This window comes from Motacilla alba, chromosome 2 (assembly GCF_015832195.1).
Source record: "Motacilla alba alba isolate MOTALB_02 chromosome 2, Motacilla_alba_V1.0_pri, whole genome shotgun sequence".
NCBI classification, from domain to species: domain Eukaryota; kingdom Metazoa; phylum Chordata; class Aves; order Passeriformes; family Motacillidae; genus Motacilla; species Motacilla alba.
The window spans coordinates 90936822-90962464 of NC_052017.1; the positions used below are offsets into that span (position 1 = coordinate 90936822).

Genomic DNA, 25643 nt, shown 5'->3' on the forward strand with positions numbered 1-25643 from the left:
TAACATGCAAGATCCTCTCTTGCTTATTGTTCTTGCTACTCTTGTTCTTTTTGAGTCTGGCTCAGGTTGGCTGCCTGACCCCTGCCAAGGAAAAACAGATCAAGCCCAGTTAAACATATTATTCTGCATACATGTTGAGCGTGAAAGAATTGATGAAGAGACTTTTTTTCATGGAGAATTTCATGTTCAAGACCTGCAGCTGGGTATCCCTCATGCAGTGAGCAATGAGCTGCATTATCAATTTAGGCCTATCTTCAGCTGGCTGAGAGCTACAAAGGTTAGTCTTGACCTGTACAGCCACTCAGACTCTCTTACTGTGAAACAAAAAGGAAGGAAGACATCCACTCCTAAACAGCGTGGAGGAGGCTGCCCTCCTTTTGCAGGAGAAGAAGGTTAAGCATATGGACACAAACTGTGCTGGGTCATTTGGCCTCAGGGTCAGAGAATGGGCCCTGACCTGATTTTACGGAACAGTATAAATACAGCTGCTGTATATGATCCCCCATATCCTGGCAAGATTTAAGGACACGAGAATGCCAAAGATAAGAAAGCAGTTAAATCCTACTCCCAGGTCAGTGAAACCTGAAATTGTAGCTAAAAGAAGCAAAGCTGAACAGCCTGTGAAGCTGGCTATGTGCCAGAGAACAAAAAACTTTACCTTTTCTAAGATGCATCTGAGTACAGCCAGCACTCCTGTAAGTCAAACACTGTGACTATCCCTGCATAAGAGAGCATAAATATTCAGCAGATACATTATTCCCTAACAAAGCATCTACTCATGATTTGCTCCTCTCAGCAATGTTGCCTCTGAAATGTACAATCATTAAAGGTTATAGAAACATCGAGAGAAGGAAAAAAATATTTTTCACCATGAATTGTCCTCATTTTACTCCTTCTGAAAGAACTCTATCAAATGTCTGCATACAGAGTGTTACTTTCAATAGTGAGTCATATCAGCATATCTATATCATCTTCATGTATCACTATCCAGATGAAAATGCTGGCATTTTAGTCACTGCAGTGGCCCTGACAGCTCTGTTGAAGGCTCTGTGCATCATTCCCTAAAAGAAGAAATGATCTCTACAATTTATAAAAAATCTGATTTTAATGAAGTCAAAGTGCTGGCAAAAGAAACTTCATTTTAATCCTGAAAATTAAATTTTCACACCATCCTAAAGTGAAAGTAAAGGGAGCATAAATGCAACTAGTTTTAAGGTAGAGCTTGTTTGGTTTATAAACAAGATTACATAGCTCAGTAACCACAGATACTGTTCTCATTTCTTTGGGAGAGGGCCACCTGAACAGCTAAATTTTAGAGTGAAAAATAAATTCTAGACACAAATTTGAACATTACCAACAGTAGATAGCTGATTTATACTGTTAATATCATACTTAGAGACACCATTAGCACTGGAAATCCATTTTAAGACTACAAATCATGACTGTAACAGGGAAATCATTGAAAAAAGAGGCCCAAGTTTTTTATCATTAAGAAGAAAAAAAACCCAGCACCACCACCACTCTTCTTCAAGATCAGGTCCCTGGTAAAACCAACCTATATTAAAGATTTAATCTGGAAAAAAACAGAGAAATACCAAAGAAAGAAGGGAACTAAGTACTATTTGTTGACATATTAGCAAAATAAACAAAAGCTCCCTTGAAAATATTTCTGAAAATAAAATTATTTCTAGGTAAGCTTTTCAAAAACTAAAGAAGTGCTGAAATGCTCCTCAAGTTCCATATTGTTATACACATTTTTATTTTTGAAAACATCTGTGTCTGCATTTTGTTTTGTGACATTAGGATGGCTTTTGTAATATTGAAAAGTTTCTATATGCTCTGTGGTTAGGTCTTTACTTCAAGAGGTTGGAAAAGAACCTTACAGTTAAAGAGTGTGGTTGACTTTACATTTACAGGTGACACTAGAGCTGAACTTCACGTTGTGACAGCCCAGCTGATGTTGCCTTGTTCATAAGCCATGTGTGAATAAACAAGGCAATCCCTTCAGCTCCTTCACAACCTCACTTTCCATTTCCTCACTTTCCACTTCCTCACATTTCCCGGAAGCATGAAAACATATTAAGACTGCAATATCCTTTTGGTCTGACAGAAGACAGGGATCAAATTAATGACTTCAGATTTAAGATTCCTAGATTTAAACACTGAGTGAGAGTTGGGTCATAATTTAAGCCATTTTAACACAGACAGACAAATAAGGGTCCTGATTTTCAAATGGAATTAGTGTCTCCACTTTCTAATTAATAAGCTGAAGAGATTTGTGGATCCCCCACTTTTGCATGTCTTACTCACTGTATTCTAAAATCCTGCACCATTAAATGAAGATGCATTCTAACGAGGAGGAAAATTTATGGAGATCTAAAGTAAATAACTACTTGGGAAAATTTGATATGCTACTACATTGTAAACCATAAAACAGAACACAGAGTGCCTTAAAGTGATGCTGTTCTGTAGGAAATGTTGAATGTCTCCATCAAGTGCACAGATTGAATGCCAGGGTGTTAAAATTAATTCCTCTTGTCACCATAATTATGATTTTTTTCTGTATCTTCTTGTAATCATCATTACTGTCAGCTCCTACCATGAATGTAACACAATTTAAACCACAAATATTGCTTTGTTCTCATAGCTTAGTACATTTCCTAAGTAGTGGGCTGTCGTAGTCTGCTGGAAAAGACGGGGATCTCATTGGAATCAAACAACTGCAAAAAGCAGGACTGCAACATTTTCATTTCCTAGTAAATGCATTTTGGCTACTGGTCAAAAATTAACTTGCAGAGAACACTAGCACAAATATAAATATCACTATCAGAGCACCTTGAAAAAGTGGAAATTCCACTTCTAGTGCAAAGAAGAGTTAAAAATTTCTTTATCAGCTCTAGCAAACTCAGTTTAGGAGGATACCTTTGATTTTGCAAGACGTTCTATATTTTCAGTGGGGTCAGACCCCACTGATAAGAGGCATGTCAAAGGTGTTCGACAGCCACTTTCTCTCCACATTTCTTCCATTTCAAGAATAAATCCTTCTGCGTATTTCCCTCCAAGAGATTCTGCAATGTAGTGCCGAGCCTGGAAAAAAAAATTACCAGAAAAATGTATCTATCTTTACCATTTTAAGCTTTGTAATAATTAGTGATGTGGAATTTACCAACATCTACATTGGAAAGCAATGACAGTCTAAACTTTAATTTTTCGGCTTTTGTCCACAGGAGGCAACCACTGAAATTCTCAGATAGCAAACTTCAAACACAGATGAGAAAGAATTCTGCTCACACAACAGCCTACCTGTGAACACTATTGGTAGAAAATGCTAAATGGGTTTTTTAAAGAACTGGGGAAAAAAATCCATGCAGAATAGATCCAGTGTCAGCTCTGAGGACATCCCAGATATTGCCTCTAAATTGCTGCCTGTTAAAACTTGGTGGATAGCCAAATAAAGGAGTTTCTCTATACCGGTTCCATTTTTAGTTCCTCTAAGTATGTATTGTTGACACTGTCTCTACAGCATAGTGGATTAGACAGATCTTTCATCTGACCCAGTTACAATCTCCCATATATTTATTGGAACTTCAAACAAATTCTCCTGTCCAGTGGTTATCCAATTCAAGTCTCTTAGGCTGAATATCTATTTCTACAAAACATAAACTTAGCTCAGACTTGATCCTTAAAGGTCAAACCTTCTTTATGCCTCTATTTTTTTTCTTTTCACAGACATTTTCTAAAAGAACTTCTAAAGCCACCTTAGTGCATGAAATTCTTTTTTGACTGAAGTGATTTCCTAACTGTGTATTGACTCTCACAGATTCTGAGGCATGCAGGATGAAGAGAAGTGCTAAGGAACAAGGTGGACTGAAGAAGATGTCAATTGTAGGGAAAAAAAAACCCTCAGTCACCCACTATTAAGTGTAAATTTTGTTCCTAGACAGGTAAAATTTCTGATACTTGGGAGAACACAGTAGGGGAAGAAGAGATAAAAAAAGAGCAAAAATAGAGATTCCCTCTCTCCTCAAAAATTAAAATAATGACCTCTTTTTGCAACCATCGTTCAGAGACATTCTTTTACATAGATGTTTGTACAAGACAATAACAAATTGGTTAAATTAGATAAACTCATTTATACATAATTGTTGATAGATAATAACTTGATAAATAAGCAGTAGCAGCTTTATTATTTTGCTCTGTTTAAATTATGGCAGTTGGAGCTCCAATACGTCTCTCCTACTTACTGAGTGAAGAATAGAAAACAAAAAAGAGTGGAGCGAGCCTTGTTGAAAAAGAAGTCCATGAAAATATGGTATCCCTCAAATACAGCACAGATGCTATCACAGCATGTAACATGTAAAGTTGATATAAGCAGGAAAGAAAAACTACTGCTTTCCAGTACAGAAAGAAGAAAAAAAGACATGAAAAGAGGCTACTCATAGGCTCATGCATCTCTTTTACACCTACATAGAGAAGAAAAATCAAAATATCACAAACTGTGAAGAAACTGCTAGTTTAGTGCAGTTTCTTTTATGACATTTGCCACAAGGCAGCCTTAATTATTACTTCCTCAGTAGAGAGGGTAAGTAAACAGTTTATCTGCTGTTTTAGTGCACCTGCCATAAAAGTGAATTGCTCTTTTTCCACCACTTCTGTGAAAAAGAACAGGGATGTATCTTTTGATTCACCAGAGGAATGCAACCTCTTTACAGGTTGCATGACTCGACTGTGAAAGCACCACCCCAAAACAATGGTATTCTTGCAGCTCCAACACAATTTGTTTCATGTTCTGCTTCCCAGTTCATTGCAATTAAATAAATAAGTGTTTTCACCCATATTTTTTACGAGCATTTCAATATCTGATTTTTCAAAATAGCTCACTCCAAATAGCAGCAAATATTATGGTAACAAGAAATTCAGAGAATGTAAGTTTGGAACTAGCAGTTCTTCCGGAGACATCACATGGCATAACCATTGTACAAAAATGTATCTTACTTGGGCAACAGTGTGATCCGGGCACCAGCTACGGACAAGGAGCAGTTTATGGAATTGATCCAGTAAGTTGTCATAACCATCAGGAATAACAGATTTTTCAGGAGCTTCTTCATCAAACCAGGCTTTCCAAGACTTCTCATTCTTAACAATTTGCACCAGAAGTTGATTGAAAGGGTACAAGCTAGATAACTGCACAAGATTGAGCCATGTCGTGTCAAGGATCCACTTTTTTGGTTTTGGTTCCACAGAATTCATATCCAAGCTGGCACCTCCTGCAAAGTGAAAAGTATTATAGAGGAAAACAAACATTGTTAAACAGAAAAAATTACAAGTAACAAAAAATACTGGTTTTATATAATTCAGGGAGTAACATTTTATGCAAACCAGGATATGGAAATGTAATATTTGCATGGAAGAAACACTTAACAAAGACCTAATTGGAAATCGGTCTCAGCTCCTCCCGAAGCTGATATCCCACTAATTTTTGTGCTGCTTCTACTCTATCTGTGGAGCTGGAATAAAATGTGACCACCTAAAAGCGTACTCAAACCCAGTTCTTCAGAGCAGATGTATAATGGTTAGTACAGCCTCCTTTCATCTGTGCTAAAGAATAAGAAAGTACATGATGCATTCATTTCCAGGACTGCAACATCAACAGCCTCTTAGCTCAACCACCACTCAGCCTCATGCCCATTTGCACACCCAGCACAGCTGAGCCACAGCTGAACAGTCACTCAGTGTTTGCCAAACAAACTGAGATATTTGGATGCCAAGCACCTGACTGTACTTGTCTTTGTACCAGATTGTGTTTATCTTATCTTGGAGACCTCAGTGAGGTCAACCCCCATCAAATTTTATAAACCTTACTCAAATTTTTCTTTGTCATTGTGTCTGAGTAGTGACATACAGTGATGACATAACACAATGCAATATGAAAGTGTTTTAAAACATGTAACGAGCTTCCAATTTTTTGTGCTGATACTTAAGCCTGATACAGCATTTACATGCCTGTTCATCAGCCATCATTTGCTGATTGTCTACAATCTCAGAGACACAGATATGTGGCAACTTGAAAAAGAGGCAGACAGTAGAGGCTATAAGTTCTCTAACAAGTAATGGACTAATTTTTTCCCATTTTTCAATGTATAACAGTAAAAATTATCCTCATCTAAGCATTATTTTGATAACAAATAATCTATATTGCTCTTGTTTTGGAAAATTTGTCTCTTAATTCCTTCTTGGACTGTATATGCTTTCATTCACAAGTTAAAAACAAGTAGATCCACAGGATATAACACACTGTTAATGCAAGTACTGCAAAATCTGAATTTGGCTGTACACAGACATAGGTAAACAGGAATATTTTTAGAGAAATTACCTTTGATCAGTGTCTCAAACTCAGTGTGTGAAATTTTCTTGGCCTGCAAGTCAATCTTCAGTGCCAGCAGCAATGTGAACAGGAACCTGTGGTTTTCATACAGCCCTCGAACTGTGTACTTGAAGACTTCGTAGGTGAGATGCTCGATTATATAAACTACCCTTTTTGCTGGAATTTGAGATTTCCGAGATCTTTCCACTGATAGGTCAAAAATGCCAAGGAACTGCCCTAAAGATGTTTGGTACATGACATTAACCAAGCTCATCTCCACAATTAGGAAATAAAGGATGCTACCACGACTTGCCACGGGCCGATACTCTTCACGTGCAGTATTGATTTTCACCTCTGTCTCCATTGCTGTGTTTAATTTTTCACTGACCTTAAAATTAATGGAAAAGACCATGAAGATTAAGCTGTATTACTTGTGATTTATACTACATAAGCAAAAACAAAAGGTCTTAAGACAACAATAATATTTTTAGTTGAGCTTTGCCTCCCCCTGCCAATGTTTCAACACAGATAGTGTGTCTTCATGTGTTCCAACTCCTGTCAAAATGGGAACTGATTCAAACTTACACCTGCAAAATATGCCTAGAATATAAACAGTATCCAGGTAGCAGTTTAATTTTCCAATTTTTATGAAGAAAAAATGAGTGTTTCGACTACTTATTTGTCATATAGTGGCTCTGAATTGAAAAAAAAAATAAAACAGAAATGAAAAGAGATACATACATCTTTATATATACTATCTTTAAGTTACAATTACAAAATGTATCTGCAATGAATTCAAAATTCACCTCTTCTGCTGTTGCTTTAGTGATCCTTAAGACTTCTATCAGAGACTCATCTTCAACCAAAGAGCCTTCTGTACTGGTTAGACGGCACAGCAGATTATCTTCAAGCTCCTGCATTTTCCTCTTGTTGGATGTCACTTCTTCCATCAATTTGATTCTTTCTGCTTCCAGTTCCTGTATTCAAGAAGTTTGCCATAGAATATTTAATGTCAATTAAAAAGAAGATTCCTTATAAAGACACAGAAGATGTGATTTCGTGCATGTCAGAGTGGGGACTTTGTTGTCTTTTCCATAAAATACTGAAATATTTCAAAATATTCCTGTACTAAAATAATTTATATGCATGCTGAATACATACAGTAAAGTAATTTATATGCATCCTGTATGTACTTGATTAATGAAGCATAAATGCTGGAGAATGAAAACACATCTGAATTACCAGGAAAATTTTCCTCATAGTACAGCACACAAACCACTAAAGATAGTTTCCAATGGCAAGTGATAAAAGCCACATTACATCGAGTACTTAAAATTAAATCAGATAAAGGCCTGAAAAATGCTTTGTATGGCTGGATTTTACATTGTGAGCAAAATTGACTGGATGACCTTTTCCATTTCTAATTTCTACCATTCTGTGACTTTGAAAGATACAATCCTCTACTGCTTATAAAACAGGAAATGTTACAATTATTATCTATGTCATATGGATTTTTTTGCCCTTTCTACAAGACAGACAATGACAAGGGAAAAAAGGCAGACAAGTCAACACAACGCCAAGTGAAATGAGGCATCTATACAGCACAGTCTGCACAGCTCAGGGATGCTTTTGCTGGCTGTCTTTATTTAATCAATCCAGTCAACCTTCCTGTAAGAAAAGGATTGTTAATAATAGTCTATCTACACCTATGGCTTCAGTTTATTTTCATTTTTGTCAGCATATCAAACTAGAGAAAAAGGACATGTACAGAGTTATACAGTACAGGAGACATTCTCCTGCATTTCAAAGAAGTGACAAATTTCTTTATTTTTACAAACACCTCACTTGGAAACCTGTTTGAAATATGTTCTATGGCTACAGAGAGTAGCTCTGTGGAAGGTACATGTGACTGCATCCCAAAAGAGGGGAATGGCTCAAGCATCAGTAATTCAGCTTTCTACATTTACTCCTCTTTCTATACCAATAATGCAAAAAAAAAAAAAATTACACAAAAGGAATATTTCCACAAAACACTCAAAAATACATCTAACTACATGTTTAAATTCCACATAAGGTTTTGTTTAAGATCAGACACTTTACCCATACTATTTACAAGCCTGTAAAAGGTATGTTTCAGAAAATTAGCAAATATACCAGGTGCAAGTTTTTGTTTGCAAGGGAACTTCACAACCATACTTGTAACATAAATAATAGTTTTTCTGAACACAAATAGTGGCAGCAACTCTATTATCAAAGTACAAAAATATGCTGATTTTTTTTTCTATATTTACAGGATCAACCTATAAAGCTGAGAAGAATAAACACTTCTTTGATCATATTTCATTGATCACAAGACCAATCTTCAAGAATGTCTTGGTTCCTTTAATCTATTACTTCAGCTCAGTGATCCTAAAGTTGTCTCTTTGTAATAGAAAACCTGTTATTCAGAATCTCTGTTCATGTTGTGTCTTTGAACTAATTTTTTCAGAATCCCATTGGCTTTGACTATCTACACCACAACATTCACCTCTTACTGAGACAGAAGAGACAACAACCATGATGTTTTTATATATGCCAAAAGAAGTTTAATGAATGTGGGTCAGCTGCAACCATGTCCCTGCGCAGCAAGTAGTGCCAATATCAACCAGGTTCCCTTGTAACTCTCTTCACCTGATGTACAGCACTGGAGAAATATTTTTCAGTGATTTTATCTTTGACTCAGTGCAGTCTAGGTGTTGCTACATACATTCAGTATGAATTCTCTAACAGTTCTGTCCAAGAAAAACAAAACAAAACAACACAGAGCAAGGGTATCTTGTGGAAAGAGGATTTTTATATGTAGGTAGTGAGAAACCTATTTCACTTTTTTTACTTCTATCTTGATTTAGACCTCTCCCTCCCTTCAGAGGTTAGTCAGGATTCCGCCATTCAATCCTGCTGATGCTGTTCAGTTTTGCTTACAGAAACCTACATCTGCTGGAGCAAAGATTAAAAGATTCTGCATCCAAAGCATTTGTCCCACCCTATTTTTCCCCAGTACCTCCTGTTACAGTCTTTCTGTTTTCCATAGAAGAATTCACAGGAGGTTTGTGCATTACAATGACTTTCCAGCCTCTGTTTGTGACTGTCAGACTGAAGGAAGGGCACCTTAAAAACCAGTCATTACTTCAGGAAAGGCTCATTTTGAGCAAAGTGGAAGGGTGTTGGCTGGAGAAAATGACAGCACCACTAAAGAACGCTGGTTAGAAATTGCTTTTGGGAAGTCAAAGGAAGAATCAATTCCTTTAGGTAGGCAACTGCTCTCACATTAGCAAGCCTACCTGAGCTACTTACTGAAAGCAGCAGCTCTGCTTAACGCAAATCTCAATTTTTTAATCTCACCTGAGAGAGGATTTTCTTCCTAATATTAACTTCCACATAATCAATGCAAATTTTAGTAAGAATAGAGTCAAGTCAGTGTTCAGGGCTCCTTAAGCATCTTTTATCTCCTTGCACACTGGAGCCTGGCTGGCAAAAGTAGTTCAAGTTCATAAGCATTTTGTCATGTAATTCAAATTAAGTTTAAAAAGGAATTTAGAAATACAAGAGATTTCTGACTGAACAAGAAGCCCTTTCCATATATGAAGGAATAAAGTTGTTTTATGTATGTCATATGCATGCCAGTGATGTATTTTTAATGAATAATTTTCTTTCTTCTCTGTCCAAGACCAGATCTTAACATAAATGGTTAGATTCCCTCATTCAACTAAAAAACAGCTCCACATTGTATTTCAGTGAATGCACAACCTTTCAACTTTCATTCACATTTTTGTTCTTGCATTTGATTTCAACCAAGCCACTGAATATCTATGCACTCCTGGTGCAGATAATGAACAAGCCCTCCTCTATTCAAATACTGCAAGACTCGATACCTGCTTTTCTGTGAGGATGACACGGCCAAGGAGCTGATCTTCCAGCCCTTTCATAGTTACAGTAAAGTCAATCACAGTTGTTCTTGCACTAATTTCTGGAGTATAAACAGGATTAGCCACCTTTGTTGTCATATAGAGGGTAAACCCATTCGTCAGATCTACTTCCTTGTCACCTACTTTCACCTGAAAATAAAAAGCATTTCTTAATTTTCAAAAGCTGAATTCAGAAAAACTGTTATTTTATCTGATGAAAAAAAAAATCTATGAACTCTTTTCTTTATGTTCTCATTTACACTTTTAAAATTTTCTGATTAAGGGTAAAAAAGCCCCTCAAACAACCCCATGAGTTCACTACTCATTTTCTAACTGTTTTAAAGGTACAAATCATGTCAGTATTCAGACTGCCCCATACCCAACATCTGTCCTGTTGGGTTTTAATTTCATGTCTACAACTCATCTTACTTTGTGTGCTGAACCAGATTTTATGAAATTTTTTTCCAAGATGTTATCTAGAGCAGGATCAAGTTCCTCTCCAACGTCTTCAATTAACAGAGGTCGGCCAAGGGACAAGCAGTCCTCTATATGACTTCTGAAGAGCTTGTGGTTCATAGCTGTAACCTAGGAAGAGTCACAGCACAGCATGCATTTGAAAGCACATAGAAAACAGCATAAAATCTATTGAAGCTTTAAAAAAATATACTCATCCTGGGATATATATACAAATGGCTACATTTGAGGGACCAAAACCTGCCTCTGCTGACATGAACGAAAGTTTTGCTTTAAACTTAGGAGGAGATCATGTTTCTTTATTGTCACTTATTTACCTTTTTATCTGCATATCTATCTAATCATTTTAATATCTTAATATCTCCTAAATATAAATAGATTTATGCTTAGAACACTAATGTGAAGTAGGGAAATGTTTATGGAGTTCAGAAAGAGAACCAGTGTTATATAGGAGGCCTGATCTGACATCAGAGGTTCAACTTCCAATTCAGTTCCATCAGTCTTAAAATTGCTAAAAGTCACACAGACTCCTTTTCATTTATTTAAATTTAATATATTTAACATAATTCTTTAAGATGATAATTGATAATATCATTTCAAGGCATCTCTTAAGTCATGGTTTTTGGGTGTTTTTTTCTACCAGGAAAAAAAAAATTAGGATAGACATGTTTTTAAAATAAATCCTTATCTTGCAGGCAAAGCTCTTTGAAAAAGGTATAATTAAAATATCTAGAGGCACATGACACAGAATTAAACCAGTCTATTATTTAAAAATTAATAGTCTATTCCACCACTCTGCACTTTTTATTTATTATCATGTAGGCATATGTGTATCCACCAAAACAGCATGTTCCCTGCATCTCTATTTCAAATTCAGCTGAGAGATAAAGCTAGTGTCTGGGTGATCAACAGTATAACACTAACAAGAGCATAGCAAATTACAGTACCCCAGATGTAAGCCATAATTTACACACTTGTGTATTTAGAATCTTGACATAACTCTGTTCCCCCTGGACTTACTGGGGAAAACTCAGAGCAGGAGATACAAGTCTCCAGGAAGGTGGAGAATGAGATACAACCTTTTACTTCCCTCTTTGTTACTCTTTCACTACAGCAAGCAATTAAAAGATTCATCATAAAACTAGATATGCCATAACATATCAATGCAAGCTATTTTGCCCTCTTATTGATATCCTGATATAGGGTACAGGTTCTGTGTCAGTCTTGTTCTAGTTTCTGCATAGCTGTACACCAATACACATCAGATTTAAATTACACATGGCCAAAGCATGATGACACAAACGACACACATTTTAAAGAATTTTAAATTAACTATTTACCTGAAGTCCATTATTTTTTTCTTTATTTTTGATCCAGATCTTTCCTTGACCTTGTGGATCAATCAGCAATGGATATCTAGATGCTTTTGTGACAATAATGCCATTTTGAATTGAAAGGTCATCATTTGGAAGACCCTGGAGGTTCCATTCACCCACTGTAGTATTGTCAACAAGCATACCAGTAAGGTTCAAGTTCTAATAGAAAATATGCAATTACAAAATCAGTACCAGTAGAAAACATGTAAATACAAACTTAGTGCCAGTTGGAGAAGCTATAATAAAACATCTGCTGGATGGTTCTTCTTCTTAATGTGATCAGAATGCATGATAGAGTATATTTGGTAGTTATTGCTTACTGTTTCTTTTCTTTAAAGTTCAGTGGCTCAATCACTGCAATTGAGCAGTAATGAAAGTGAATTCTGTTGAGGCTTTGATGTCCACCAGAGAGACTCAGAAAAACTCTGAAGCCAGTTCAATATCTAATGAGAAACTGATTTTTTTGCCATTTTTAATAGCAAACATTTTTCCTGCCAGTTCAAGTGGAATTGTCATCTTGCTCACAAGACCTTCCGCCTGCTGGAAAGTGCCTTCCAAGTACAGGATGGCTGTGGGAGACCAAGAGAAGAATGTGGAGATGTGCTATGGATCATTAACCATGAACTATCATGGAAGGTTATTGCTGCTAAGCTAAAACCCTTCACAGTTTGCATATTCTCCTTAAGTCTGATTTGCACTTGTCAACTAATTTGCCTTATTTCATTCATTCTGAAAAGTGACTGGCCTCTCAAAAAGGTGTATGTGAAGAAAAAAGTGCTGAAAATAGCAAACCAAACTCTCCAATTCAGAAAAGCACCTTAGTAAGGATTGAAAATTTTAAAAATAATAAAATTGAAGGTATTTTTTATTTGCTCCTTACATTTTTCATTCAACAATTCCTACTTGTAGGCATTACCTAAAGACATGTTTGAAATAAAGACATGAAAGAAAGAAAGTAAAAGCCTGTAAATCTTGTGAAAATCACATAATTCAGCATCTGAAGCCAAAAGCAAAACTTCAAATACTGTGAGATTTGTGATACAATCATAAGACCTAATGATACCAGTGGTTGCAAGATGCCAAAGCTTTTTTATTCCTTTGATATTTTACTTCTAAATTTACTGAGGACTCACAATGAAGCAACACAAACCATCCTCAGAAGACAGAGAAAGTTTAGGAATCAAGTTTCCATTTGTGCAAAGGACAGAAAAGCATTTAATAGGCAAATTTTTCAGCAATTGGAACCTAAAACCATATTTAGCTCCTTAAGCAGATGAGTAGGATCTAAACAGCTTTGAACTTTTTCTTACCTACAGCAAGAAGTATCAGTCACCCTGCAACTCTGAAACTCAGCTAATTTAAGTGTCTAACTAAACAGATAAGTAGCTAATTTTAAACAGGTCTTTGTAAATTGTTTTGCCTGAATGACTCATACGCCCACGGTCAGTTAGTCTGTGACAAAGTGAGGCAGATGTCAAGCCTTGTGCTTGAACTGCAAAGCTGCTTTCTTTCCTGCAGTGTGAAGTATCAAGAAAGGCCCATATGCTGCCTTTTGTGAGTACTTAATTCCCTGGGAAAAATCAAAACTCTCTTCAATATACTGTGATGGAAATCATAATTCTGTCTTTAATGGGAACGCTAAACAGAATGGTAAATACATTTTGAAACTCATTAACTCTGGTATCCATCTAACTGAGACATATTGGGGAGGGAAGGGGGGAGCAACATAGAAACCATAAGAAAGTATTCCTCAAATTTTTAAGGATACAGCCAAATAATAATGTGGTCAGAATACCCTCATGAAAGCAGAATTTTAGTTCTTTATATATTGCTTTCTAAGGACATTATATATCCAGTTTCTTATCCTTAAATGGTGAGAATCTTGACAGATACTCCCCAAAGTAAGTAGCTTTTAAGAACATTTTGTACGCTGAACTTGGGAAAGAGCTTCCCTGGGATGAGTGTATGTAGGATAACTCCCATGCCACACTGGTTAAGAATCTTGCCTGAAACTGCACTGCTCCTGGTACTTTATAAATAAATCCATCTTGGCCGTACATATTTTTTATCATCACCAGCTTTCAGAGAGCTTTACTGGGTGGGTCAGAGTCATTCATCTTTTAAGTCACAGTGTAAATTGGGCTGGATTGCAAGTTTCCTTCTCTCAAGTCAAGTTAATCAGCATTACAAGAATAATGCTAACCTAACATTAAAAATAATAAAAAAGCTATTCAGAAGTAACTTCTATGAAGTGAACAAACCCCTCATGGAAAAGAGGTCTCCATAATAGAGGTTTTAAGTGCTAAATCCTAAAAAACACTGAAAAGAAGATGCAGATCTGCCTTTAGCTGTTTCACAAAGATACAGATGTACACAGGTTGCTCAGTAGCTCACAGCATTTTTCAGCAGCAACTGCTTTGTCAAAATCTTTGAGAGATGAGTCCTCAACTCCTGTGCTGAGAGGAAGACGGAGCCCCTGAACTATTGCTCCAGCCTTTACTGCTGAAGAAAATGTACACAGGTACTCACAAAACCAAGTGGAAGACAACATAGATTACTTAGAAAGACAGCTTTGATTACAATGGCCTAAAGTCTGCCTTCAGTATGAATTTGTCTTCCAGGTACATGGAAGATTATTAGACAGAATTCCTAAAAGTCATGGAATAGAAGGCAGGCTGCTGCTGGCCATGAGCAAAGCCTCTGCACCAGAATATCTGCCAGGCCTGGCACTCCTGAGGCAGGTAATGGTAAAAGCAAAGGACAAGATCCATGCAAGGTCTCCTGCCCTGTCTCATAGTCTCAGCATGCAGGTTGCTCACTTTAATAAAGGTAGAATATGAAGTGGCAGGAAACAGAAACTGAATATGGGACTGTAGCTCCACTGCATTTTCGGCCACCTCTGCCTGCACAGACATAGGCCAGGGAAGGAGATACTGCAACCTCACTGGAACAGCCTCACTGGTGACAAAGGTGCATGGATTTAAAAGCCAACACTGGAACCAGCCTTGCAAAATGCTTTCTACAAGACACTTCAAATTAAACAAAATTAAATGTTATGGGTATGCAGTAGAGTATATGACAGCAGGGTATGTACTGATAACCCATGGAAGTGCAAAAGTGATGTTTCCTCTTATGAAAAGGTAAGTGTATTCTAAGCTGATAAATTTTACTTTGTTTCCTGTATTATGCTATTTCTCCCAGGGCAGCTGATCTCAGACAGCATTTCTCTCTCAGATTTGCCAGAGCAGTGTCCTACATACCAATTGTGAAATGCCTGACAGTAAAAAGAGGAATTTAAAACATATTGGTTTAGAAGCTCAGTTGTCAACTGTTCAGATTTTTTATTTATTAAAAATTTGATTGAATGTGACAGCCTGTATATAATATTCCAATTATGTACTTTTCTGGAACGAAATGCTCTGCATATGATTTCTCAGCAAGGCAAAGAATAAGGTCAGAACAAAACATGAACACTTACTTTACTGTATGGAATCTTGCTATTGTCCATCTCTTTCTTCCACAATTGGAGTAGCAAATTCCTGTACTCCTGATTGAAAGGTCCAGAATAAGAGAGAAATCCAGTGGCCAGAAGAACATTCCCCACCAAATTAACAATTTGATTTTGAAAGTTTTTGCTGCTTGCTGTCCAACGAAGCTGTATGTAAAATATTAAAAAGAAGTTAGCTTAAGCAGACAGAAAAATAACACAAATATTTAACTTAAAAACTTATTTCTTTCTGTTAAATAATTTTTCTTCAAAACAGGAGTATTTTTTGGTTTTTTATTTTCAGAAGTAGAAGTTTTCTTAGAAGTGATGGCAACCACCTGACCAAGTGGAGAAAAAGCATCTTTGCAAAGAAGCTGGTTGAACTGGTAAGAAGAACTTTAAAGGAGGAATGACGTGTCAGGCAGAGGAGGGCAAATAATCATGTGAGGAAGTGGAGGATGGGGCTGGCAAACAAAATGTGTGGGGTGAGACAAGCTGTAGGGACCTTGTAATCAACAAACCAGGGCCAATGGAGGACCACCCTGAGGATACCCATGAAAACAAAGCAGTGTCCACCAGACAGAATGGTGGGGACAGCTTTTATACTGCTTATAGGACATGAATTATCACAGCTGGGCACATCTCTGAAGTGTTTCTACATGAATGTGCACAGCATGGAGAACAAAAGAGGACTTTGCATGTGGTTGCAGCATCATGATATGATGGGGGTCATGGGAACGTGGTGGAAAGACATCCACAACTGGAGAGCTGCATCAGCTGTCTATGGGCTTGTTAGGAAGGACAGATTGAGAAGGTGAGAAGAGGGGTTTTCTTTCATGTGAGAGAACAGTTGAATGCATGTGGTCAGCGTGGGAGACTCGAGGATGGACAATATGCCAGTTGGGAGCTTATAGGTTAGCATCAGAAGGAAGATCAGCATGTGAGATGTGTGTGTCTGTCACAGACAACATGATTAACATGAAGTAGATGAGGGGAAGGAATCTTGCATCCACAGCCCTTGGATGATACATGGGGAATGTCAACAACCCAATATCTGAAGGCGACACAGAAAGACACAAGCAATTCTTGAGGTTTTAAGGAAGGCATTGACATAAGTTCTCATCTCAGATGAGTGAGGATTTAATGAGGGAAAGGCAGTTTGCTTAACCTCGGATTTGCAGGTAAAGAACTGATCAGGGATCTAAAATTTGGGTCAGCCTTGGCTGAGATTGTTTAGCCTTGAACACAGAGATTGCAGGGGGAATTTGTACTTATGTGCACAAATACATGATGGGAAAGTGTAAAGAGGAAGATGCCAGACTATTTTCACTGGTACTTTGTGAAATTACAAGGGGCAATGGACACAAATTAGAATATAAGATATTTAAATTCAATGCACAAAAAAATCCCCTTATTTCAGTGAGAGTGGTCAAAAACTGAAATAGGTTGCCAAGGCAAGTGGTGGAATCCTGGAAGATATTCAAAACCCAACCAAAAAATGCCTGAGCCTTGAGCAGGGGGGAAGGAGGGATATGTGTTTTGCATTAGATGGTCTCCAGAGGTCCCTTCCAATCTCAATTATTCCATGATGCTGCAATTTTATAAATATTATTTTTAGTGTGTTAAAATTTAAAATAATTAACTAACAAAGCATCTAAGATTTTTGACTGATGTAATTTGAAGGGCAGCAATGCAAAGAAATGCTGAGGTGCTGGCCTCACAGGACACAATGGTTGAAGTCAGAACTCTCATCAATTTTGACTTTGTGTGAAATCAATGAAGGAATTAACAAAGCAAATAAGAAGAAAGGAAAAAAGTGTATCCTGGTTCCTCTGAAAACCTTCAGGCTGAAGTCAGAAAGATCTGCATAGGAAAGGTAAATTTCAAGCTCAGTGCAGAGGATAACAATTAGCCCATAATTCTGTAAAAGGCTGCAGTAGAAACCTAAGCTTCAATTATAATTCAGGAAATTAGTCAAGCTTCAAATTTGTATTCTTGTATACTTGGTGAGAAAAAGAGAGTAATCCTTCTTATAAATATTTTAGGGCAATTATTTAGGTTAAGCCTAATTCCTCTTCTTAAAAAAGCTAAAAGGAATTTGGCTCCTTGGCTTTAAATCTGAACTTTATCCTCATATGAATCATAGGCTATAACATAAATCTTCATGCAGAAGAATTAACACAAGAAATTGCTCTACTTTTTTAGGTACATTAACACCAAGGAAAACAACCATACATATAACTAAAAAAAGTGTCATGTGATGTCAAGACACAAGTCACCATGCCTTGAGTTTGCTGAGCACTGCTATGATCATTACAGAGCATTCTCAAAGCTGCACACCTACTTTGTGCTGGAAACCTGCACATGTGTATTAATACCTTTTCTCCCCCTAATCCTTCAATCAGAGCTGAGGCATTGCTCATCTTCCTTCTGCACGCCTCAGCATCATCGAGCAAGGCCTGCTTCTCTTTCACAGCAGCATCATACATGGCTTGCACTTCATCCAGCTCCACTTGCTTCTCGTCCAGCTGATTTTGGGCACTATTCAGCTCCATTTGGGCAGCTGCAAGTCTTCCTTCCTGCAAAGCTAAATTTGCCTACAGATATTTAAAAGTAAAGAGTAGTTAATACCTATGTTTTGGCAGAAGCAAATGTCATTCATTTAACAGCATATACCGTACTGCATTGGGTACTTTTAAAAATAATACAAGTTTTAAGATGAAAGAAGTTTTTTTTTTTCTTTTTACTTCTGGAACAGAAGCATATCCTTAAAGTTATTCAAGGCAATCTTAAGATGTTTTAATAGTATTTTCAGAATGGTCTATTGATCACACAATGACCAATGACTTTAAATCACAACACACTTGAAATTATACTAGATATATGAAGCAACATATTCTATGGGTTGCCTTATATATATGCCTCCTGTAATATATTCTCAGTGCAAAAGAAATTTAATACTGTCTTCATTAAGTATAAAATAACAAAAATTATAACATACACTACTCTTCTGCTCTCTTTTTCCATCAATTACCTCTACAACAAAAATATAACAAATGTATTTTTTGCTTCTCTGGAAAGTAAAACTCTAGAGACTTTTTTCACATCTCTCTATAAATTTGCATGATGACTTACCAGTCATTTAAATGTGGCCTCTTAACTTTTATACTCCTAACAGGGTTGAAAAAATATTCTGTGAATTCAGAAAGTATTTCCATATACATTTGCAAAGGATTAGAGCCTGACAAATTTCTTATGAAATTCACACTTAGAGATAAAGGTTGCTTCCATTTACTCTGAATATTTAAAAAAGCTTATTTAAATATCATGTATTTTTTTCTTTTTTTTTCTTCTATAAGAATTATGAAGATGGAAACCAAGAATCTGTAAAACCTGTTTTATTATGAATATGAAACTTGAGACTTGCATTACATTACATCAGAACAGTAGCAGTAGAAGGCATCTCTCTTAAGGGATAGCTCCTAGTTAACAGCATAACCATGGGTCCAGTCTATTTCAAGAGTGGTTTGTGAGCAAGGAATTAGAGAAGCATGTATGTACTAATCAATGAAGTAGGTTACTAATATCTGTGTACGTGTATGTTGCACACATGTATATTGGATACAGGTACATCACGTGTATCTCTGCCCATCTATATTAGCAATCTAGGTATATGCAGAGTATGTGCTAGAGACCAGCACTGTCAGTAAAATTTCATCTACTGTAGCCACCTGCTGTGTTGACAGATCCCAGAGATAAAAACATATTTTGGAATCCAGACGAACCAGTAAAATGGCTGTTCATAAAATTTCCATCAAGCAAGAATGCTGAAATATTTTTACCTCACTGTTTATCAAAAAACACATTAAAGAGCATTGCCTAGAAATAAACACTGCTCAATCAGTGAGTCTTGATTAAACCCAGCTAAGCAGATTTCAGATCAACTGCTGGTATCTTTTAGTGAATCTTGGATCATTGGGCAAAGTTCCAACAGCAAAGGAGTTTTTAGGAGGTGACATAGTGTCACTGAGATACAAGAGAGAGAGATAGTGCAGGGTTCATTCTGCATCTGAATAAGAAAGGCCTAACAACAACTGGCTGAATATGACAACTGCCTTAAAAAAATTCATAAGAAGACAAACAGTGAGTAAACTTTACATCCCTTCAAATGCTGGACACCCCACATTAATGTAGCATCAGAAAGAGCCCGGATAGTTTTGCCCATGGTATCCTGTGCAGAGCAGATCCTGTCCATGAAGAGAAAACTTTTTTTTTTGGCCATTCAAACTATCTTAAACTCCTCTTATCATTCTGCCTTAGTAAAGCAGATGCCTCATTTAGCCATCTGTTGTCAGGCCTTCCTTACTGAGATCCAAAAGGAGCCCTGCTCCAGCCCTCTTCTACCTCTTCCCACCACCTTCCCTACTGCAGAGCATCCTTGTATACTAAAATTCTCCAAAGGCTAAAAATGGGAGTCAAACAGTATTATGACATATTATCTCAGTCCCAGCTGACAAACACTGAGGTTACACAGGAAACAAGATCCTTGGAAGGTTATGAATAACAGCCTTGGCAGAACAGCTGCAACAACAGAGAACTTACACCTGGGTGTGTAGATTCATATAACACCTTGACATTTATCACAGCAGGATGGGAACTTCAGTGGAAAAGGATGGGCATGTGAATTCCCAAAACATATGAGCAATGATGCAATGATGCCTTGTAAATATGAAAAGCGGGTCCCTGCGCAGCAATAAACTACCCAGAAAAGTGCAAAAGATTGATGAAACAAACTTCCCCATTCTTTAAAACTCTTAAAAGACTATCAGCTTTGAAGATGTAGGGACATTGAAAAAATATTTCAGATGAGTACGAAAAAGTATATTGTATTCTAACATGAAAAAAATCCCTAAACTTATTTACACAAGACTTTACAGATTTTCTGGAAGATGATCTATAATAAGAAACTATTTTAAACTATTTTACAGACAATTTAACCAGTTGTCAGCCATTTTCAGGATAATCATAACAAACTATAAGACATTATAATATTAGTTTGATTTATAGGCCACTTGATCATATGTGATGAACAATGGTTGGTTGAATGAGACTGACAGCTAACATATCAGGATGACCAACATATGTGATTCCCAAAGGCAGAAAGACTACTTGTTTCAGATGACCCTTTGAAATCATCACTATTTGCTTTCTCCCTGTTTTTTGGGTTTTTTTTTTCCCCAAGACTCAAGTTTTCAAAATGTCACGGGTTCAAACACAGCTTTTGTATTGACATCAGTGTCAGGTTGGCTTGCAGCCTCCTGTAGAGAGCTCTGCCATGAGTGCAGGAGGCAAGTTCCGCTGCCAAAGAGAATCTTCTGAACAAGAAGACTATTACAGCTGCAATCAGCTCCATACAAACATTTCCAGCCAATATAAGCCAGGAAGGAAACATGTTTCCCAACCACTAAGAACCACTGTAGCCTTTCTAATTTTAGTGGCATTGCTCTGTGAACAAGCTTTACACCCTTCATTTCATCTCTCTGAACCACACAGCAAAGCAAGGATACACAATTTGTTCCAGCTGGATGCAGTGGGAAAGCCTGAATAAATGGATTTTATGCAGATGAATCATGAGGATTTAAGACAAGAGGTCCACACTCTGATCTGTGCTCCTGGAGAAGTGGTGCTATGCTGGAACATGCCTGGGCTCATGTGAGAGCAGCAGCTTCAGCCTTTCCTTGCCTTTGGGATTGTGGGGAACCAGAGAGACAATCCTGCCAGCACCTGCTCCAGCCAGTGCTGCTACCTGCCCTCTCCATCTGCCTGCGTGGGGCAGGTACAGACAGCACCTGTGCCAACAAGGGCCACAGCCTAAGGAATTTAGCAGCTGTTTTGCCTTCTTCCAAGCTGCCCTCAGAGAGGACTTCATAGCAGGTAGTGAGATGATCCTGCCCCTCTTAACATTTTTGCACTGCACACAAAACCAGAACAAATAAACATAATTACAGTCACAGCTGTACTCTTAAATGAAACAGGCCCAGGACTTATTCTCTGGCAGTGAGGTTGACCAGCATAAAAAACCTCACATTAAGCTCTCTCACCCTCTAAAACACTATGAATACATGTTGGCAGCTTTGTGGGAATGGCTCTTGGATCAGGCTAGAACCTGAAAGGTGCCCAGAGACTACAGAAAAATGCTGTTTAGCAAAGACTAAATCACACTAAGGATCATTCTAAAATGTTACCAGTGTAAATGATCACTTTCCAGTGCCTAGAAAAATTCACTAGTACTGTTTAATTTATTAGTATTGACATAGACACTATGTTTCTCGCCGATTCATTGCAAGCTCAGTTTTGCAAAGTACCAAGTATATCTGACCCTGATCCAAGGAAGCAGTTCAATGAAAATGACTTCTCCAACAGAAAGAAGCCTCACACCATTTAATGCTATTCCTGATCTTTAATGGAATGCCCAGATCAACCCCAAATCACTCTGCAGAGCAACTGCTGCTCAGTAAATTGAGGAAATGTTACCAGGAGAATCCCATTAGGGGAAAAAAAAGCATCCAAAATTATAGAGTTCTCTACAGATAAGGATGATTTGGAGCTTTCCTAGCACTTCTCTTGTTAAGGAATTTCAGCTTTCAAAGTCCACTGTTCTTACAGTCCATTGAGCACTCACTGCTGCTGGACTAGGCCAGAAGGCTTCTTGGACTCTGTCACTCTGCTCCTGACCTTCTGGGGATGTGCTAAGTGCTCATCTTTCTCTTTTGCTTCAGTCCTGTTCTGGACACATGGCATCTCACTGAAAACTCTTCATGGACATGCTGTCTCAAAACTGCCCCTGTCCCAGATTACTGCAGATTTTTCCTAGAGACACTTCATTGGTTTTGGATCAACCTTCTCAGACCCTCAATATCATGATACACTTGTGTCCACCTTAGGGAAAGATTGTAAAAAAGGCAAAGACATACACAGTTTTGCAGACATTCTAAAAACAGTGGTTTTACCTCACCAATACAAATTTAAAAAAACAGATATGCACCTGTACATACATATATACCTATGTACATATGCAAACAAATCCATGCAAGAGTGACATTAATAAAATCTTGGCCTTACTTTCTTTGGGATTAAAATAACCTTTGAAAGGCACAGAAATCATATCTCTTATCTGCTTTTCACTGTCTGTACTAGTTAGTGAAAGACTTTGCATATTTTCTGTTTAGTTACATGTCCCAACCTCACTGTTTTGTTAGATGACCTAACCCTTCCTTTCACCTCCCCCAAAGTATATGCTTTCCTACTACAACTATTGTGGGCCTTGAATTCAGACTTGCATGCTTGTTTTCCTGCCCAGTGGGCATCACCTCGTCAAGGACACGCTTATTTAAATGGACAACTATCAAATTTCAACAGTCTTTGACTGTTACCTCTTCTTCAGGTGCAAGATTTCCTTTCATTGCTTGCTGTGGTTTTTAGTTCAGCATGGAGACAAATGAAAGTAGAAAAGGCAATAAAGTCTCATACTTAAAACTGAGTGTGACAGGGAGAATACTCAATATCAAACAGAATTTATAAACTGTAAACAAACTTCCCTTGATCACTATAACAGCCTAAGGAGAACTTAATTAAAGTCATGGCAGACATCCCTATGGGAAATTATACTCCTATACACATTATTTTAATTGGAGGCTAACAGTATCACAGCAAAAGTCAGGGCTTCTCCATTCTGCTCTTATATTCTTCAAATAATGGATAAGGAGCAGATGGTGTTTCAAAATTCTCAGGTTAATGCAGCTGGCTGGTTTACTAGCTATCAGTCTGGGGAGGAACAGCTCATCCTCACGCTGAAGGTTTACAGGAAAGTCTAACTAATGACCCTTAGGCTGCAGGTCACTTATCTAAAGAATGTCAGTATCCATTCCTAGGAATTAGGTAATTTTTTCACACTAAGTATATAAGTTATAAAATATAAGCTTTTGCACACTAAAATATATAATATATCATATATAGATATATCAATTTTGCACACTAAATATATGTTAAGAATATTTCATTTTTTCACACTAAAATATATATTTCTATATATAAATAAATAATTTTGCACACTAAAATATATGTCGCTATTAATTAGTTTTCACAGGTTGTCATAGTTAAGATAAATGAGGCAAGGAGTCTCAGTTAAGATGCAATTTAAAAAGATATTGAATCTATTTTGCAGGTGTTGAAGGGGATTTATATCCTAGAACAGCAGTTAGGATAACACAGCTTGATTAATTAATTCAGTAAACCTGCTTTTAGCACTGGATGGATTAGCCTGGGTTAGTACTTTATGCAGTTTAATTGTACGTTTATTTTCAATTATTTTCTTAGCATCACTACACAGCTTCCTGCAATATCTCCTGCATACTTTACACCCTTCCTCCCTCCCTCTGTCATCTTCAGTTTTTAAAATATTTTTGACTGTTGTTATACCCAACAATAGGCACCACTTTGCCAAGATATGTATGTTTCATTTTTTATCAGCTACAGCGTGACAAGAATGAACACAAAGCTAAATTTATATGTAATCCCAAATCATATATATTCAAATAAAAACTACAAGAGCACGTTTTCAGCTTTCAGGGTTGCATTTGCATATAAAGCCACTATTTCCCCAAGGTCTTGCTCCCTTTTATAGCTCTCAGTAGTAACATTTCAAATTCTGTTTTCATTAGTGAACATCCCATTATTTGAAAAGGAAATAGCTAGTTATATATCACAAAAATACAGCATTCTCTTGAGTTACTTGAATAAAAAAAAATATGCTTTTAACACATTTGAATCAGATCTGTCTAGGTATACTAAAAGATTATGCTGAGAATTTTGACTGTACCATTGATACAGTGGCTTATTTAATAAGAAACCAAACACGAGTGCAGTGGAAGCATAACGGATTGGATGTATTTCTAAAGAAAAGAGCCATAAAACTCACTGTAGGAGCAATGACTATAAATCATTATATAAATATGCAAAGGCCCTTATTTTCAATGCGCTCACAAATGGAACATTTCCAAGACAACAAAGCTATCTGTACGAATTCACACAACAGTAGCTGATCCTTTTCTACTTCAGTTCAATGTTTCAACAGGATTCTATACCTCACAACTACTTTCTTTATTGCACATGTACACTTGCACGTAGCAGTTTGAAACCCCAAGACTTTTTTAGGGAGATGAATTCCAGCTAAAGTCCTTAAAGAATGTTTCTGTGCCAAGACTGATCTCTCCTCTCCTCTCCCAGATTCTATCACGACCTCAGTGAGTAGGTTCCTTCCTGGGCCAGTAGGACTGAGGAGTTTTGTTGAAGCCATAGTGCCTGGCACCCACTCTGAGGGCAGAGAAGGTATCACTATCTCCCATGCACAGCTAGACAGGCTCTATAAAGAACCAACTGAATGCTTACTGAGTTCGCACAAGTTATAGCTGTACCACAGGGCAGTTGTGTGTAAGGGGGAAAAGTTGCCAGCACATATTAAACCTCTGTGTACTTGACTTAACAACTGGGTGTGAAGAAATAAGAATCTCTTTTTTAGCTAAAATAACATGAAATTTTTTTCCACTTGACTATATTAATCTCTCTCAAAAAAATTATCAATATGAAATACCTTAAGAGGAAGAACTTCTTTATTAATACCATAGAAGTAAGCCATTGCTTGTGTCCATGAGCAAAGACCTGCTACATTTCCACACACTTTTTTAGCAGTCTCAAGATTATAATCCTCCATATCCAAATAAGGCTCTAAAAGCTCCACAGTTTCTTCTGTAATTGAGTCCTAGTCAATGGAAAGGAAAAATTATTTTTAAAAATGGGTTTTTGAAAAAGGTCTGCTTCACAGAAACATTTTCTTTTTTAAAACCATGGGGTATCACTTCTTACAGAATAAATCAACAAAGCAATGCTGTTTCCCTTCACTCTTATAAAGGATAGATTAGGAGTTTTTGTGTACCCATGAA

The 25643-nt window shown here is 37.1% G+C and overlaps 1 protein-coding gene across 3 annotated transcripts in view; it reads right to left on the minus strand.

The window, feature by feature from the left end:
- The window catches only part of LOC119697115 (dynein heavy chain 5, axonemal-like), a 146413-nt gene that overhangs the window by 32336 nt on the left and 88434 nt on the right, over positions 1–25643 (minus strand). For all 3 annotated transcript variants that reach the window (XM_038127309.1, XM_038127306.1, XM_038127308.1), the window contains 10 exons: positions 25295–25462; positions 18024–18242; positions 15637–15813; positions 12123–12317; positions 10738–10893; positions 10276–10458; positions 7171–7341; positions 6374–6752; positions 4996–5267; positions 2923–3087 (listed from right to left, as the gene is read on the minus strand). In XM_038127309.1, coding sequence (XP_037983237.1) covers positions 2923–3087; positions 4996–5267; positions 6374–6752; positions 7171–7341; positions 10276–10458; positions 10738–10893; positions 12123–12317; positions 15637–15813; positions 18024–18242; positions 25295–25462 — 2085 coding nt within the window. The remainder of the gene's footprint in view (positions 1–2922; positions 3088–4995; positions 5268–6373; positions 6753–7170; positions 7342–10275; positions 10459–10737; positions 10894–12122; positions 12318–15636; positions 15814–18023; positions 18243–25294; positions 25463–25643) is intronic.